The 18,907-nt window shown below is 36.6% G+C and overlaps 1 protein-coding gene across 1 annotated transcript in view; it reads right to left on the reverse strand.

The window, feature by feature from the left end:
- Positions 1-18,907, reverse strand: part of fdxr (ferredoxin reductase) — a 31,955-nt gene that overhangs the window by 9,667 nt on the left and 3,381 nt on the right. Inside the window, exons 4-10 of the mRNA XM_084434749.1 lie at positions 18,663-18,758; positions 16,166-16,288; positions 13,990-14,103; positions 13,790-13,891; positions 3,888-3,995; positions 3,566-3,650; positions 1,118-1,296 (exon numbers count right to left, since the gene is read on the reverse strand). Of these exons, the coding sequence (XP_084290875.1) occupies positions 1,118-1,296; positions 3,566-3,650; positions 3,888-3,995; positions 13,790-13,891; positions 13,990-14,103; positions 16,166-16,288; positions 18,663-18,758 (807 nt within the window). The remainder of the gene's footprint in view (positions 1-1,117; positions 1,297-3,565; positions 3,651-3,887; positions 3,996-13,789; positions 13,892-13,989; positions 14,104-16,165; positions 16,289-18,662; positions 18,759-18,907) is intronic.

Here is an 18,907-nt window from a genome sequence, read left to right on the forward strand (position 1 = left end):
AGTGACTGAATAGAAAGCATTATGACGCACGATTGGTTGACGTCTATCTTCTCTCTCAAGAACATCAGGACTTTCCAGATTTCAGGTGGAGTAAAAAATCCTTTGAGTCTTGACTTGTGCAGTCATCTCCATAAACCATGAAGAACTCAAAAAACATTTTGTTTTAAATTACTAAAAGCTACGTGTGGGAGATCAAATTCCTTTCATTTTCATTAATATGATAATGAAATATTAATTTCAGTAATATTATCATATATAAACAGACCAATAGAATAATTAATGACTAGAGATTTGTTTAAAATCTGCATTCCGGTGAGGGGAGTGATTGATTATAAACACTAAAAATCATTTATATTTACATTTACGCATTTGGCAGACGCTTTCATCCAAAGCGACTTGCATTGCATTTCAAGCTACACGTTTAGATTCTTATCAGTTCTTGCTTTCCCTGGGAATCGAACCCACGACCTTGGCGTTGTTGTTTGAGCTACAGTACATATAAGAGCACAGTCATTTCAAGCTTGTTTAATTAAAGATGAGAAGATTAGATTGTGAACACTGAGACACTGAAAATAACAAACGTTGATGAATTGCTCACATTAAGAGCACCAACATGTATTAAAGGAACACGCCGACTTTTTGGGACTTTAGCTTATTCACCGTATCCCCCAGAGTTAGAGAAGTCCATTCATACCCTTCTCATCTCCGTGCGTGCCGTAACTCTGTGTGACGCACCCACCGCTAGCCTAGCTTAGCACAAAGACTGGAAGTAAATGGCTCCAGCTAGCATACTGCTCCCAATAAGAGACAAAATAACGCCAACATTTCCCTATTTACATGTTGTGATTTGTATAGTCACAGCGTGTACAAATAACAAGGTCACATGAGACACAGCCATCTTCTAACCGTATACATACTGGGAACTATATTCTCAGAAGGCGAAGCACTGCTACTTCTGCGGAGTGAAGTCCCCAAAAGTCGGCATGTTCCTTTAAGGAAGTAAATTCGCTCAATTTTGATTTTGTGACTCTTGACTTCTCAACATCTATTCTTAACGTATGTTGACAGAGCACACATAATCGGATATTATAGATGTTGTTTGGTCTTGCACGCTTACCTCAAGCTTATTAAGAGCCAATCGGATTCCTGTAGCTCTTTTCCCATCAGCCCCGGCGAGAACCTCCACGGGACTGCGAAAGAAGCGGAAACCCCAGCACTTCTCAACTTTATCACCTCTTCCTTCCTTTACAGCCTTCATCATTAACTCCGTCAGTCTTTTTCTCGGTCTGGGAAGGTCTAATCAAAACACGCACGCACACACACACACACACACACACACACACAACATTGAGTTTCCATGTCCTATAGGGATTTTCTAGAGACATAATGATATTTATTCTGTACAAACTGTTTATTCTATCCCCTAAACCTACCCATCAAAGAAAACTTTCTACATTTTTACATAAAAAAAAAAATATATATATATACAAAAAAATCTAAACAATTTAGTATGATTTATAAGCTGTTTTCCTTATGGGGACCAAACAAATTTACCCACAAAACTTCTGGTATTACTATTCTTGTGGAGACGTCCCCATAACATAGGGTTTACCAGGACCACACACACACACACACACACACACACACACACACACACACACACACAAAGACAGACACAAAGACAGACACAAACACACATACACACACACACACACACACACACACACACACACACACACACACACACACACACACACACACACACACACACACACACACACACACACACACACACACACACACACAAAGACAGACACAAAGACAGACACAAACACACATACACACACACACACACACACACACACACACACACACACACACACACACACACACACACACACACAAAGACAGACACAAACATAGACACAGACACAGACACAAACATAGACACAAACACAGACACAGACACAAACACAAACACAGACACATACACACGTTGGCACATCTAAACTTAGTCCATAACCCTTAACCTACCCATCACACAAAACTGATCTGCATTATTACATTTTTAGTGAAAAATTATTTAGTATGTTTATTTAGCGTTATAAATTACAATGACATCTGGATGTCCTCATGACCTGAACCTTGAGTGTAAACCACACACTATGAAGTCTTTATTCCCTACATCTCAGCCATCAAATGTACTTTCCAATCTGGAAGTGTTTAGAGGAATACAAAGAGGAGTAAAAGTCCCTGAAGTACCAGACGGAATGCAGTAGATCTAGATCCAGAAGATTAAATCAGGTTTTCCCCCAGAATATCAGGTTTACAAAGATGTGAACTTAGATAATTTTATTTTTATTTTGGAAAGTCACTCACTGTATAGAGCAGATCATTATGGCTGGCTGATGTTTTTGAAAGGAACACTAAGATTAAAAAATAAAACTGTCTGAAGTAAAATCAAAAGACAAAAAAAAATATATATATATATATATATATGTGTGTGTAATAAAAGAACATTAAGATACGTTTATGTTTTCACAAATGCACCAAGTTGGACATGCACTACTGTTCAAAAGTTTGATGTCGGTCTCTTCTGCTCATCCAGCCTGCATTTATTTGATCAAAAATGCAGTAAATCAGTGATGTTGTGAAATATTATTGCAATTTAAAATGAATGTTTTCGATTTTAATATATAGTAAAGTGTAATGTATTCCTGTGATGAAAGCTGAATGGTCAGCATCATTACTCCAGTCAATGTCACATGATCCTAATATGATGATTTGCTGCTCAAGAAACATTCATTATTATCATCAGTGTTGAAAACGATTGTGATGCTTCATATTTTTGAGGAAATCGTGATACATTTTTGAATTAAAAGAAAGTAAAAATAAACATATTCATTTCTTTAATAAAAAAATCCCATTGACTCCAAGCTTTTAAAGTTATTAGAAGTTAAAGTTATTCTTATCTGTGACCGAACAACTATTACAAAAACAGCATCATATCGAAAGTTTGGAGGACATAATTCACAGGAATGATTTTAAACTAAACGTTGTTCTCGTTCTCTTTATCTGTAAATAAACATCTTCCTGTCTCCTGTATCTGCACGACATCTGTTTCACAACAAAGAGTCCCCTTATTAACAACAGCTAACTTGTGTTTGTGTTTTTGTCATGCATAGTCTTCTAAAAGGACAGAGACAAAGCATGGCTAAAGGCAAGGCAGCTGGAAAAGATTACTGATTGTATTTAAGTTCATTGCCACATCAGTGTTTCACACTGAAATTTGTCCATACAACAAAAAGTACTATAAAAGCAGTCAGTGTGCCTTATTAAATTATATCATTAACTATTATGTTAAATGCATTTATGGCAGTTTTATGTTTTAATTTGTGGAGCCCAACAACATAATTCCCTGTCCTTGATCATTATGTATTGCATCTTCTTTTGGGTTTCACAGAAGAAAGAAAGTCATACAGGTTTGGATTGACAAGAGGGTGAGTAAATGATGGCAGATTTTTATTTGTAGGTGAACAAACCCTTCAGTTGTGATGCTTTTTACCTTTCAAAGCTTCTGCGATGCCCTCAAAGTCATTGGGCAGCATGTCGGCTCTGGTGTTCGGCAGATTCACCATCTCTCGGAGTTCCTGAAGACCAAATAAACAGTCCTGTTCCCTGCGGCCTTACACAGTCTTTACGAAACCTTTCACTTGCAAAGTCAATAAACAATACAATCATGTATCATATTTTATGAGTGTTTTTCCATTATGCAAGACATTGTTTTTGAAGAACAGGTTCCTCTGCTTAATCTTCTTAATCTTCTGCTTATCACCTGCCAAACTGAATTCATTCACTCCGAGGGTGTAAAACAGGAGGAGTCATACCTTGATGGTACACGCGATTTGAAGAGGCCCTCGCCGGCCTACGATCAAAACCCTTCTCACATTACTGCCCGCCAACACTGCCAGTGAATTCTGGGTAATATCGGTCTCCTGTAAGAGAAAGCCAGAGAGGATAGCAGTTGGGTTCACATTACTGCACATACATTAGGTAAACTGATTGTGTAATTAAAACAGGAAAGTGTGGTTTAAAGTAAAAAATGCACTTTTCTCAGCTTTTCTGAATGGCATGTTTTAATACGAAAATTCGAATATTTTTCTATTACTCACATTTTTTAATGCACATATATTTTGACATATATGACCCTGGACCACAAAACCAGTCACATGGGACATTTTTTTTTAAATTGAGATGTATACATCATCTGAAAGCTGAATGAATAAGCTTTCCATTGATGTGTGGTTTGTTAGGATAGGACAATATTTGGTCGGGATACAACTATCTGAAGATCTGGAATCTGAGGGTGCAAAAAAATCTAAACATTGAGAAAATCGCCTTTAAAGTTGACCGTTTATGTTGGCGATCGTGCTGCATTCACTCACAAAAATAAATGTTTTATATATTTACGGTAGGAAATTTACAAAATATCTTCATGGAACATGATCTTTACTTAATATCCTAATGATTTTTGGCATAAAAGAAAAAGCAATAATTTTGACCCATACAATGTATTGTTGGCTATTGCCACAAATATACCCGTGCGCCATGTGACTGGTTTTGTGATCCAGGGTCACATATAGAGAGTGAGTCATTTGACTGATTCAAGCCATTAATGTTTGATGGATTTGAGATGAATGTCATAAATGGGACTAGACTGGTTGTATTATTTCTCAGCACACAGTCTTTTTCCATCATCACATTCAATTCTAACTACAAACTCACCATTGATATTTCATAAAACATCTCTTTTGCCAAAGAGATTCACAAGTAATGCAGAGTGTTTTAGTACAGTGATCCAACCACATCCACTGAAGATGATATACAAGAAGCTCTATTACAGTTTTTCTCGATTGCTTAAACACTATAACCTTTTGAACTAAAATTTCAAAACCATAATGCCATTTATCAAAAAGCACACCCATTTCACTAAACTATAAACACTATTCCCTGTTTTGACACATGAGTCAGATTTGTTGAACTGTCACTGCAAAACTCTACACACAAATCCCTTCATTTCTCATTGCCTACACCATGTTGTCATGTATAAATCACTAGCATTCAATATTGCTCACTCAAGTCAGCACAGCTTCAGCTCAGTTAGCACACAATTACCCAGGTGGAAACACTAAGAGTCTAAATTTAACACACATCAATCAGATCCTTCAATAGATATATAAAAGGGCCCAAATCAGTTTGTTGAGTTTTGGAACAATGGATCCAGAAAGACATTAAGGAAGAGATCGAGGAGGGATAAGGAGGAGAAGGAGGAAGGGCAAGAAGACAAGCAGTCTCAGATGAAATTCAAGCCACTCTAGTTGCACGTCTTTGTCAATGGTATGACTATGAGGGAGGCTGGGCTACGAGTAAGGCCAAATTTGAGTCGCTTTACTGTCGCCTCGAGAGCCTTCAGGGAGGTGTGTGGTGGCAAACAAAATTCTATCACTGAATAAAAGACAAACATTTCCAATAGTCTATGATGAGGTGTATTTTCTTGCAAGAAAAGGTCAGCAGTCGTACAGTCACACAGAGTGACTCAGAGTGTGCCAGTGAAGGGAGGGCCTCCTTTCTCCTTTATAGTCTAGACTCACAGAATATTATCTTTCTAGGCCAATGATGGTATTTCAACCATATGTGGAACATTCTTAGACGTGTTCATCATATTGGCTCCTTGAGTGGCGGCCCTCCTGTCACGTCCCAACAAGCTTTACCATTCCATATTAGAATAAGGTTTGTGTGTGCTCTTTTACTGTCATATGATGGTCACACACATCTTACTGTAAGTAAATATAAAAAAAATTAGAGGAGAGAAGAAAAAAAAGAAGAAAAAAAAGAAGTAAAAGAGGGAACAATTTTTTGTTTTGTTGTGTGTGTGTTGTACTGTGTAGTACATGAATGATTAAAAATGTGCCAATGTATCCATTGGCTGTGTCTTTTGCGTTCATCATGTGAAAAGGTTTGTGAGGGGGGGGGGGGACCACAAGTTTCCTTACCAGTTTCGGAAATGTTGTTTTGAATTTATTGGACCAGTGTGTTAGACTATGTTGTAGTGTGTGTGATTTTGAGGGCTTGTGTGTCCAGTGTGAGGGCAAAGTTTGGTTTTTCAGCAAGAGTGAATGGTTTTGAGTCTAGAGCTTCATTTTGACCTGAAAATAGGATGTTTGGGGAATTGGGTGAGACGTTATGGATTTGTGTTTACAGTTTTGAGAATACGAGGCCTAGTTTCAAGAAATGTGTTTAAGCAATCGAGAAAAACTGTAATGAAAGTGAAATGAATGTTTTTGTTTTTTAAATAAAATAACTCTATTCCCTAAACTACTACAAATCGATTAGCAGCAACCACGTATTTTTCGCATATACACTTTGTTTTGCAACATGAAACCTACTTTCTGTGAATGTGCGAGACTTCCGATTCATTAGTCACTATAGGTAAATAACTAAAAGAATTAAGTGCAGTTAACGCTAAAACTATCTGCACTACAAACCAGCCTTTTACAAATCAAGCAGCATAACGGACTGCTTTTGTAGAGCTAAAATAACTAGAAGCGAATTACACCAGAAGCCTCGCACATTTAAATTACAAATGGCCTCGCCCACTATTACGACAAAAATAAGGTGGATATCTCTCAGATCTTCTTCAAAGTAAATGCAGTGCAATTCTGGATAATATCTGTCTCCTGTAAGCAAAAGTCAGAGAGAATAGCAATTGGATTCACATTAGAGAATCAAAACAGGAAAGGGTGGTTTAAAAATATAGCTTTGTTCAGCAGGGATGTTCAAAGATTATTAGTGGGTGCTTGTCAAAGGCAAGGCACTCACTATTGTTATTTTCCATACTTATTATTATTATTATTACACTAATAATCTTTAAACATCCCTGCTGAACAAAGCTAAATTTTTAATCCACCCTTTCCTGTTTTGATAACTCCTCCCACAGCTTTTGTCACAGACCCACGAATGAGGCGTCAAATCGTGCGGATTATTGAGGAGAGGTGTGCTATGACTTTTATAAGCGATCGGGGGTACGGTGTTCGCCCCAGGGGCGAAAAAGCGGCCGAAAAATCCCATAGACTTAACATTGCGACAAAATTTGACGAGTCACAGCTCCAAGCAAGGATTTCACAGAAACGTGTGATTTGCCACATTTAAAGAGGCTGGCAGGCTCTGTAAGAACATACCTCACAATGGGGTAAAAGTTGCACCCCTGGGGGGCAGGAGCTGCCCAAAATTTCCCATTGACTTACTATGGAGTAGGACGGCCCATGAAATGCATGCGTTTCACCTACTATGGTAAATTGCATAGGGATTTTGTATTGAACATAGCTCTGGATCACAGTGTCATAGAGAAAAGGGGGCGAGCTCATTTTACTCAGACGACCAATCAGTCTCTCAGGATCATTGTAGGGCTGCATCTAACGATTATTTTTGTTGTCGATTAATCTATCGATTATTTCTTCGATTAGTCGACTAATCTAACGATTATTTTTCCGATTAATCTAATGATTATTTTTGGGATTAGTTGATTTATCCATTGGCAAACTTTCCAATAAATAATAAGTACAACAATATATCAGCTGTATTTTGAAGAGGGTAGTGCATCTGTATATTATCTTAACATGAAATATATGAATGATTACAAAAAAATTGTATTTCAGAAAGGGTATTTGTCACTTTATTATGAAATATGCGAACAGGAAGCATTTTAAACTTTATTTTTAACTAATGATACTATTTCATAAAATGTAAGATACAGTCACTCACAGGCCTATTTAGGAAATGTGTTTACTATAGTCTGTTATTAATTACCGTAGTGGGAGTATGATTTACTCATTTAACTTGTCCATTAACTTGTCCGAAAATGCACTTGTGTTTATCTGCAAAAAGGTTCACATACAATAGATTGCAGCCTAGGCTACTGTTAATGTAAATATAACGTTAGTCGTTTGTTTTTAAAGTCTACATTAGAGACCTGCGCGGGAAGGATTAACATCTCAGTTCATCGCGATCTCACAAATCTCTGTTATTATAAATGAAACTGGGTGCACAATGAATCTTTCATAATATCTACACTGTGTTTGCTATAATCGTATGATTTGCCAGTATGCAGAATTCAGCACTGAACAAAAAGTCCATTTTGAGCGGTGAGGGGATTCTATTTTAAATGCATCTGATTGGCGTTCCAGAAATCAACACATATGTCTGTGATTGGCTACATTGTTCAACGCTGCAAACATGTTATAAATAGATAGAGACTCTGGCCTGTAAATCGTTTCTATTTTGTTTTAGTTGTTCTTGTTGCTTTTGTGCAACAGATGAATGACAATTTATTCGTTTTTAGATGTTCAATTTATAGATAATTCTATTTTGCGGGAGTCCCGCGAATCGTTTTATTCTCCCGCAACCAGCACACACACGAGTGCATTACCGCCCGCGCCCGCACTCGGCCATCAGATCTATTTCCGCGCCGCACTCGTTGGGTCCCGCGGGACTGCAGGTCTCTCACACCTTTCTGTTCGGCCGTAGTTTAACGTATTCCCATACTTTGGATGATCGTGGTCTGTCATTTTCACCCAGAGCGGGAGCAGAAGCCGCCATTACTCGATATTTAAACGTAAATAATGAATGTGACGCGTCGACGCATTTCATGCGTGTCGACGTATTTTCATAGTCGACGTAATCGATGACGTCGACGCGTCGTTGCGGCCCTAGATCATTGTGAAGCTATCAAGCCACGCCCTAGCAACCATTTAGAGCACCTTAGCAACAAGTTCCATAGACTTCAATTGAAAGAGATCAAAGGGATATCTCCGGACTGAATTGTCATAGAAACATGAGGGTGGTCTCATTTGACTCGGGGCAGCAAACAGCCAATCATGAATCACCTCAACACTTCCTAGCCCCTCCCTAGCAACCATTGTCAAGCACCTTAGCAACCAAAAAGACAAGAAGCCTTTGCAGTTTCATCTTTGGCAGCTGCCAAGCAACTCCATAGCAACCAAACAGAGTACCCTAGCAACCAAAATCCAAAGAGGGATATCTTCCATTCTGAATGTCACAGAGGCATGGGAGTTGGTTTATATCATTCATACTGACAAGAAGCCTTTGCAGTTTCATTTTTGGCAGCTGCCAAGCAACTCCATAGCAACCAAACAGAGTACCCTAGCAACCAAAATCCAAAGAGGGATATCTTCCATTCTAAATGTCACAGATGCATGGGAGTTGGATTATATCATTCATACTGCCTCGCACATTTAAATTACAAATGGCCTCGCCCAGGGACGTTGTTAGGCCTATTTTAGGGGGGCTGAAGCTACCCCAAAATGTTTCTAAGCCCCCCTAAATGATAATAAGAACAACAATAACAATTCGATTTATCAATAACCGTATCCTCATTCATATTTAGACGCAACAAATTATATATATATATATATATATATATATATATATATATATATATATATATATATATATATATCCAGCTACAAAAAATAGCCGAAAAGTCAGAAGTTGGACAGTACAAAGAGTCGCCAACTCTCACGCATTCACCGTGAGACACACGCAATTGACACGCTCTCACGCGACACATCCATTTTCTCACGCACAGAAAAATCGCGAAGCAAAGAGGACACGGACACCGACAGACTAGACAGAGCGGATTACTTTATGATATAAAAGAATCTCAACCCTCAGATTGTCAATTTTATTACGAAATTCAAACAATAAATACCGTTTTGGCGTTTGTAAATGTTACGTGACAGATCCCTAGCGCACGTGAACCGATCATCTCTACCAGCTAATAGTAAAAAAACACGAACACTGTTGAAAGATACAGTATTAGGCTACAACTTACCGAAATGTATATTCCTCATACATAATATCGATCAATCAGTGTTTTTTTTATCAGCATGAAGAGGTCAATAACATAGCTGGAGAAAAATTATGTCACATTTACCTCAGGAAAGCCATTTAATGAACATAATATAGGCTGTAGCACATAGGCAAGAAAAAAAAGAGCTAGAGAGTATTTTGCTAAATATGTGTTCTATATTACATATTTATTAGCCTATATTTTTACTTATATCATTAAATAGAGTTGTTATTATAATAAAAAAATGCATTATATTTAATTTGAGTTATTTTAACCTTAAATAATACTACCAGCTGATGTTTACAGCATTAGGTGAGTTGTTTTTTTCTTGAGAAAAATTAACGCCTATCTTGAGTACCTAATATTTATCCAAATAAGTCAATATTAAATCAAAATACAATAATTGAATTGAACTGAAATAATAAAAAAGCGTAGCTTACCAGAAATTGTACAATGCACCATAAAATGTACATATAATTCTACACTTATGCTATACTAAAGCCTGAAATGGGCACTTTTTGTGACAGCAACCCTATCATTTTTTATCAAAGATGTGGCTTAACTTCAGAATTTGAACTAAAATCAGTATTATTATGATTGATCTGAACATTTCTGACTAAGTTCAACAAACATTAAATTAGGCTACTTATTCATAAACTTTAAAAAAGAATTAATAGAAATATAGGTGTGACAGGGTTGAGACTAGGGTAACAGGGTTGAAGATGGTAAAGGGGTTGAAGAGACAAATACAGCTAAACATATACAGTACATAGTTGTTTTTTTACTCAAATTCACTGAAAGATTTTCTATAAACGCAAGTTACAAATACCCTGGGGGCTAAGCCCCCCCCCCCGTCTTCCAATCCTAGTGACGTCCCTGGCCTCGCCCACTATTACGGTAAAAATAAGGAGGATATCTCTCAGATCTTCATGAAAGTAAATGCAGTGCAATTCTGGATAATAACTGTCTCCTGTAAGCAAAAGTCAGAGAGAATAGCAATTGCATTCACATTAGAGAATCAAAACAGGAAAGGGTGGTTTAAAGATTATCTATAATTACAAATCTCTTCTGTGAAAGCAAAGCATATTGTTCACTAAATAAATGTGAGCTTAAGAGAATCTTGAAGCATAACACTGTAACGATTCTCGGTTCATTTCAGAGTTGAAACCAAGCGGCAACATTCTAATCTGAAAAATGAAGCCTACCCGGAAGTGCGAAAAACTGCAATACATCGAAAATCCGCTAGGGGGAGGTCCCAAAAGGGAGCAAATGTCCATAAGACCACCATGTTAAAATGTCCGTTTTCACAGCATAAATTCATGTTTTTACAGGTTGGTCCCATGGACTTTTATTGTATTTTTCGATAGGTTCCGAGTGCCATTTTTTAATATAGCCTACAGTTGCAATATAATACTACTGTTTTTGTATCATGAAATGTAGTTTTAAGAGTTTTTCAGGCGAGAATGTAGTTGTTTAAAGCTCAAATCTGTGGTTTATTTATAAAGATTTATAAAAATTGTAACCAGGTTGTGAGATCCAGACGATCACCGGGCGCTCGGCGCTCATGTACCCCGCCTGGAACAGCCTTTCCTCGGCTAGTCGTTCTGACATTTGCCGCTGACTCTGGCGTCTCTGTAGTGGTTAAACATGAGATATAATTCGTCTTGTGTATATCTAACGGGCGATTTTTGGTCTCGTGAATCTATAATTTATTCCCTGGCCAATCGTTTTGGCTGAGGGGAAGTTTCATAACTTAATAAGCTATTTAATTTTACCGTTGTATGGTTAGACTAGAGCGCTGACTTTGTATGTTTGACTGAATTGTTTGCTTTATTTGTATAGCTTCTTGGTACCATTTACTTATACTTTTACAATGGCTAATATTGATTAAACTGAAATTTAACAAAAAGAGACTGGGTTGAGTTTTGTCATTTTTAAATTTTAATACAACGAAGATGATCTGTATAATGTTGTTTACTGCAACATCTGTTGTTTAGTACAAATGCACATATTGCCTGGACCATATTAAAATGTTTAATATTTGTATATTATATTTAAACGAAAAGAGGCAGGTTTGTGTTTTATATTTCGTTTTGTTAGGCAAACGTTTTATGCAGTGAATATAATCAATACGCGTTGCCTGAACCACATTTGTGTGGCTATAATGTTTAAGATTTATTTAAATGAAAACGAAAAGAGTTAGTATTAGGGATGGGCATTCGATTAAATTTTCTTAGTCGATCGTCGGGAGAATTAACGATCGACTATCGATTAATCATTAATATTTTTATATTGAAATTCATTATTTCTTTAACTTTTTATAAATTAAAAATGCAATGAAAATACAAAAATACAGTTTGTTTGTCCTCGATGAGATCTTTATTTCAAGAAGATCAACTTGTGGCAGTGAAACTGGATGTTCGGTAGACTTGAAGATATATGCCCTGCGGTGCTCTAAAACAGCGGAACCTGCAGCTGCGAGCCGGCGTTCTTAAACAGAGACCCATGGCCACTTCTTCCGTTTTCTGTGATCGGATAGCTATCCGATCGTGAAAAGACCAAATGTAAATGCCCTCCGAAACGCATTCGAGACGGATTTAAACCCGATCGCTCAAACCACTTCAGGAGGAGATCTGAGACGCATTCCAGACGAAACTGGACAAGAGTAAATGCATCTGATTGTTGAAACCCCATATGTAAATTTGACTTATCCCAAAAATGCAAGAAATAAACGTGTGAGAGCGTGTTATAGGCTATATGTCATGTTATAGCCAGATATGACGACGCTACTTCAACACGCATCACCACAGATGAGCATATTCATCAAGCCAACGTGCAAACTATCGCAAATCAAAGTGAAAGTCATTCATCAACACACAATCATCTTCATTAAAAGTAAAGAACCGAAATGATATTACCAGGGCTGTTGCCGCAATATCTTGTTGCGGTCTTTGATTTAAAAATGTTCGCTGATGATCAATAAAATGCAGCTCATATCAGTTGCTTTCGGTGACGTGCAACAATTTAAATATGCATATAGCGCGGGAATTCAAGATCGGATTTATATCCGTTTTGCAAAAACACATTTATGTGACCAGGTGTAAATGGAATCGTTTTGATAAATCAGATAGCTATCCGATCTGAGAAAACGCATGAAGTTCCCATAGAACTTCTGCACCAGTCTACTGATTTCTGTTGAGAAAGATAAGCATGTTGACATGATCTGGGATCAGACGCGACCGCAACCTGGTGACAGCCAGTCCAGCTGCCGAAAACATGTTAAAACATTTTAGTTTTAACAACGCTAAAATGAATTCCATTGCTTCAAGACTCACACTACGCAACGCAACCTGCATTAGTTTAATCGATAACAAATAACCGTGATCGACGAAATTCTTAACGATCAATTATCGATCGTCGATTAATAATGCCCATCCCTAGTTAGTATGGTGTTTTATAACATATTTCGTTGCCTAAAATATGCATACAAAGATAACCGGAGTAGCAGAGCGAGCTGAGTGACGAGCGCTGTTCTGTACTTGGAATAACCGGACTCGCGTCCTTTACCCATATATGGATTGGCCAGAAGGTGGGCGGGGTTAGGATTTCCCAAGATTTTCCAAGATGGCGTCGCCCATACCCCCCCATAAACGGCTTCAAAACCGTTCTTCAGAAAGTCTATGGGTGACGTCACAGGCGCTTTGTCCATATTTTTTACAGTCTATGGTTGAAACGTGTCGGTTCATTTCAGAGTTGAACGTGACGGAAGTAACAACTTGTGATTCAGTTAGAACATTGTACTGGAAACACCACAATTGTAACAAGCTCGGGGGAAAAAAAATGACCAATAGAATAAATGACCTTCAGCATATCCACAGGGGAGAGAAGTATTCTGGCAACATCCAGAGCCACATTTCCCTGTCCTAGAATCACAGCGGTCTCAGAGGTGAGATCAGGACACAGCTGCCAAACAGAAGAGAAGTTGCTTACATTACAGAGCTGTTTATGGGCTTTTAACTTCAAACCCAGATGAATATAAAATTGTTTCAATTAAACCGCACCTCCTTATTGCTGGGAAGTCCGTTGTACCAGCCAACAAAGTCCTTAGCTGAAAAAACACCGGATAAATCTTCTCCAGGAATTTTCATAGAGCGGTTTCCCTCGGCTCCGTAACTCTGGGAAAACAGACACAGAGGAGATAATTGTTATATTACATTAGGTTCATCACGAGTCATTTTGACCCAGAGACTATTTTTTTTTGCCCAAAAATGCTAGTTTACTTTCTGACTTTGCTGGCACAGGGTATAACAACAACTTTCCAAAAATTTATGTCAAACTTGTATTTATAAGAATCTATATTTGAATCAATATCAGGGATATTTGAAAGAAAAGATTTTGTTCTTTGCTTCTGAAGCTAGCAAGAGTTTAAATGCACAGTATCGTAACTACATGCAACCACACTGACATCCCAATATCTCTGCGATTGAAATATATAAGGCCTTAAAAAAATGAAGATTCTGAAAAAAAAGTTTATTAAGAATGAGAATCTATAAAGATATGTTTAATACTTTTAGAGTTACAGGCATGCAAAGTTTGGAAAAATAATATTTATGGCTCTCAGACAGGTATATATATATATATATACAGACCCTTTCCAAAAAATTAGAATATCATGGAAAAGTTGATTTATTTCCATAATTCCATTCAAAACGTTAATCTTCCATAGATTATAGATTCAGGGCCCACAACTTAAACGATTTTAAGTATTTAGTTGTTTATTTGTATTTGGGCTTCCAGCTCATAAAACCCACGAAAACAGGATTTCAAAAAATTAGAATATTACATGAAATCACACAGTAATTACACAGTGATACCATGGTCATTGAACCAGGTTTTGGTTATTTTGGCAGTGTGGGCAGGTGCAAATCCTGCTGGAAAATGAAGGAAGCATGAAGTGCTCTGGAAATGTCCTGGTAGACGGCTGCGTTGAGTGGACAGCACAGTGGACCAACACCAGCCGATGACCAACACAGACTGTGGAAACTTCACACTGGACTTCAAGCATCTTGGATTGTGTGCCTCTCCATTCTTCCTCCAGACTCTGGGACCTTGGTTTCCAAATGAGATGTAAAATTTGCTTTGGACTTTGGTCCACTGTGCTTTATTAAATCCAGAGTCAACACAGCCGTCTACCAGGACATTTCCAGAGCACTTCATGCTTCCTTCATTTTCCAACAGGATTTGCACCTGCCCACACTGACAAAATAACCAAAACCTGGTTCAATGACCATGGTATCACTGTGTAATTACTGTGTGATTTCATGTAATATTCTAATTTTTTTAAATCTGTTTTCGTGGCTTTTATGAGCTGGAAGCCCAAATTATGTACAAAATTAAATAAACAACTAAATACCTGAAATCGTTTAAGTTGTGGGCCCTGAATCTATAATCTATGGAAGTTTAACGTTTTGAATGGAATTATGGAAATAAATAAACTTTTCCATGATTTTCAAATTTTTTGGAAAGGGTCTGTATATTTAAAAAAACGAGATACATTTCTAGTTTCAACATTATTTGTTGTTCAGACATTCCTCTTTAAAAAGAAAAAAGTATAAATTGTATGCAAGCTGACCCACATTTTTTTGATGAGGTTTTGACCACTAAAAATATGTAAATTAACCAATTTACTCATGGAACCGCATTAAGATCTCCATATCTCTGGGATTGAATTATAGATGGCCTTTAAAATGAAGATACCAATAGAAATGTTTGATAAGAACCAGAATCTAAAAGGATATTAAGGTATATTTAATACTTCTTAAGGTAAAGGCATGCAAACTTGGGTCAAAAAACACAAGAAGTGCCTTTTCCCCATTTTTGAACTGTAACTGTTGGCATATAATGCAACAAAGATTGCTAAAGTCAACAGATTTAACTAATATACCTACTAATCTCTGTGTAAAAAATAAAATAATGATGCTGACATCTTTCTAAAGTCATTTTTACACCCCTGTAATTTGACTCCAAATCTCAGGTGAAAATTGTCAATCCAATAATGGATTACTCAGTCGATATACATTCATGACATTTATTAATATTTTGGCTTTCTTCTTCATTTATGTTTTTCTTTAAAAATAAAAAATAAAAACTATCAAAATCAAAATTTTAGCAGGGGACCTCTGGCTGAGTTGACCCGTAATGACCCAACTGTTACGGTGTTGCGAGTGGCTTCCTCACCAGCACTACGGCGTGGTACGCTTGTCTTAACTCCTCAATCGTCACATCTTTGCCCACATTCACATTACCATAGAAACTGCATCGTTCATGCTGGGCCGTCTGGGTGAAAGTGTTAATGACATTCTGGAACATTAAAATGAGGAATAAAAAAAAAACATACATTAATTTAGTAGTATGCATTTATAGCAGAAAAATTAAGCTAATACAAAAATAAAGCTAATCATGAAAAATAAAGCTAATACACAAACATTCTTCAGCTAGAGGAAATTCTCTGTCCAGCAGCAGAAGAGCTTGTTTGGGTTATAATTATATGAACAGGTCTGCTGTCTGAAACGCTCATGATTTTTATCATGGAACTCACATGTATGAAGGTTCACAGGCAGATGGCATTTGGTAAAGTCTTAAGTACCCATAGTAACATTGTCACAATAAACTTCATAACATAAACAAACATTCCTAACATATTTGCAACAGTCAGACAGATGACATGAATACTTTGATGTTTCATCTTCTGTTTCCCACATCAGATAGTTACTGTTTACCCACATACGCTATACAAACAGAGGAAGTCTGTCCATACTTTCATTTGATCTAATTGTTTTTTAAAGGTAAAGTCATATCTGTGTATTTTCATTTTCAAGCCCTGCTGTTAGTCAAACAGATCTTATCATAATAATGAGAGGCTATATGTGACCCTGGACCACAAAACCAGTCACATGGGACATTTTTTTGAAATTGAGATTTATACATCATCTGAATAAGCTGAATGAATAAGCTTTCCATTGATGTGTGGTTTGTTAGGATAGGACAATATTTGGTCGAGATATGACTATCTGAAGATCTGGAATCTGAGGGTGCAAAAAAATCTAAACATTGAGAAAATCGCCTTTAAAGTTGACCGTTTATGTTGGCGATTGTGCTGCATTCACTCACAAAAATAAATGTTTTATATATTTACGGTAGAAAATTTACAAAATATCTTCATGGAACATGATCTTTACTTAATATCCTCATGATTTTTGGCATAAAAGAAAAAGCAATAATTTTGACCCATACAATGTTGGCTATTGCCACAAATATACCCGTGCGACGTGACTGGTTTTGTGATCCAGGGTCACATATATTACACATAAAGGTGATAAAGTATTATAACATCGAATCAACTTAAGTCAACATGAAACAGCATTTAGTCACCTTCCTAAAATAATTGCCCAAGTCAATTATTTTGACAAAAGCAACTTAGGCAATTATTTTAGGAAGGTGACGCTTTTGTAATTAACACACACCAAATAACAATGTATAGTAATAAAAAGCAATATAATTAACCTCATGCAAGATGTAATATAAGACGTGAAAATTGCCATGACATTGCAACCAAAAAGTTAAATCAGAGTTTTAAACTGACTGATTGAGATGAATCATTTTTGCTTTAATATAAGGTTTAGATCAGAGATTCAGAAATCTAACACTTTCATAATCACGTGTCACAAGACAAAAAGGATCAAGAAACTAGGCAAGAAATCGAATCCCCAATCATAAAGTGCACTCCCATACACAAAAGAATTATATTTGAAATATATTTTCTGGATATGTTTTGGAATATATGCAAATATTTGAAATTGGCCCAATAAATATATTTCATACTTATATTTCATATATTTTTGTTATATTTCAGAATATATTTCAATGTATTTGGAATATATGCCACATATATTTTTGACACTTTTGGGGACCCGTACAGAAAAAAATACATTGAAATATATTCTGAAATATAACAAAAATATATGAAATATAAGTATGAAATATATTTATTGGGCCAATTTCAAATATGTGCATATATTCCAAAACATATCCAGAAAATATATTTCTTTTGTGTATGGGCTAAAATAATAACAATAATAGACTTTTGAAACTGTAGTTGAAATAAATGTCCCCAATACTTAATATTTTTACTGTAAATTGCACTTTAACCAGCTGTGGTGAGAAAATATTGATGTATTGTTCTTGGAAAAACTTGTTTTGTTTTTTTTACAATATGATTTAAGCTGCCTATTTCTGTGTAATCTGGCTTAAAACCCTTCACAAGTTATGATTAATAATGCACCAACATTTCTACATACAGTATGCATGTATGTTTGGATAAATGGTGCTTTTTAATGTGTATTTGTCCTTTTTTTTGGTCGTTTTCTAAAATCAATGAAGATAAAAAAATCACAATGGTGCTTTAATTATCATATCACAAACAAAATGATCAAGTAGAATTTATAAGTATTAAATATACAGCTCAGCACTATTTGCAAACCCAGTTTACTTCCATAATCTGAAATGTTATTGAAAAGCAGTCTGGGTAGTTTTTGGGGATTTGATTAATAAAATCATCTCTGCATGACAGGCATTGAAAGGGATGGGCTGAAAAATAAGAGATACTTATACCGATGATCATTCAATATGTTCATTATTTCATACTGACTTCATGGTGACTAAAGAAAGGCCTGACCTTGACCTCAGGGTGATCAGGCGCGACCCCAAACCGCACCAGTCCAAACGGCACCGGCAGCCGCTCATAGATATCTACAACTGCATCTCGCCGAGCCTGAAAGTGACATAAACAACCGCAACTGTGGTTTGTGATAAACAATGGAAGACACTGAAAGTGATGAATTTGACTGTATCACACAGAACACAGAACTAAACATCAGCATTTAAAACCCTCTGAAGGCACTTTATTTCTCAGAAGCACTT

The sequence above is a fragment of the Rutilus rutilus genome (assembly GCF_951802725.1).
Source record: "Rutilus rutilus genome assembly, chromosome: 16".
Classification (NCBI taxonomy): domain Eukaryota; kingdom Metazoa; phylum Chordata; class Actinopteri; order Cypriniformes; family Leuciscidae; genus Rutilus; species Rutilus rutilus.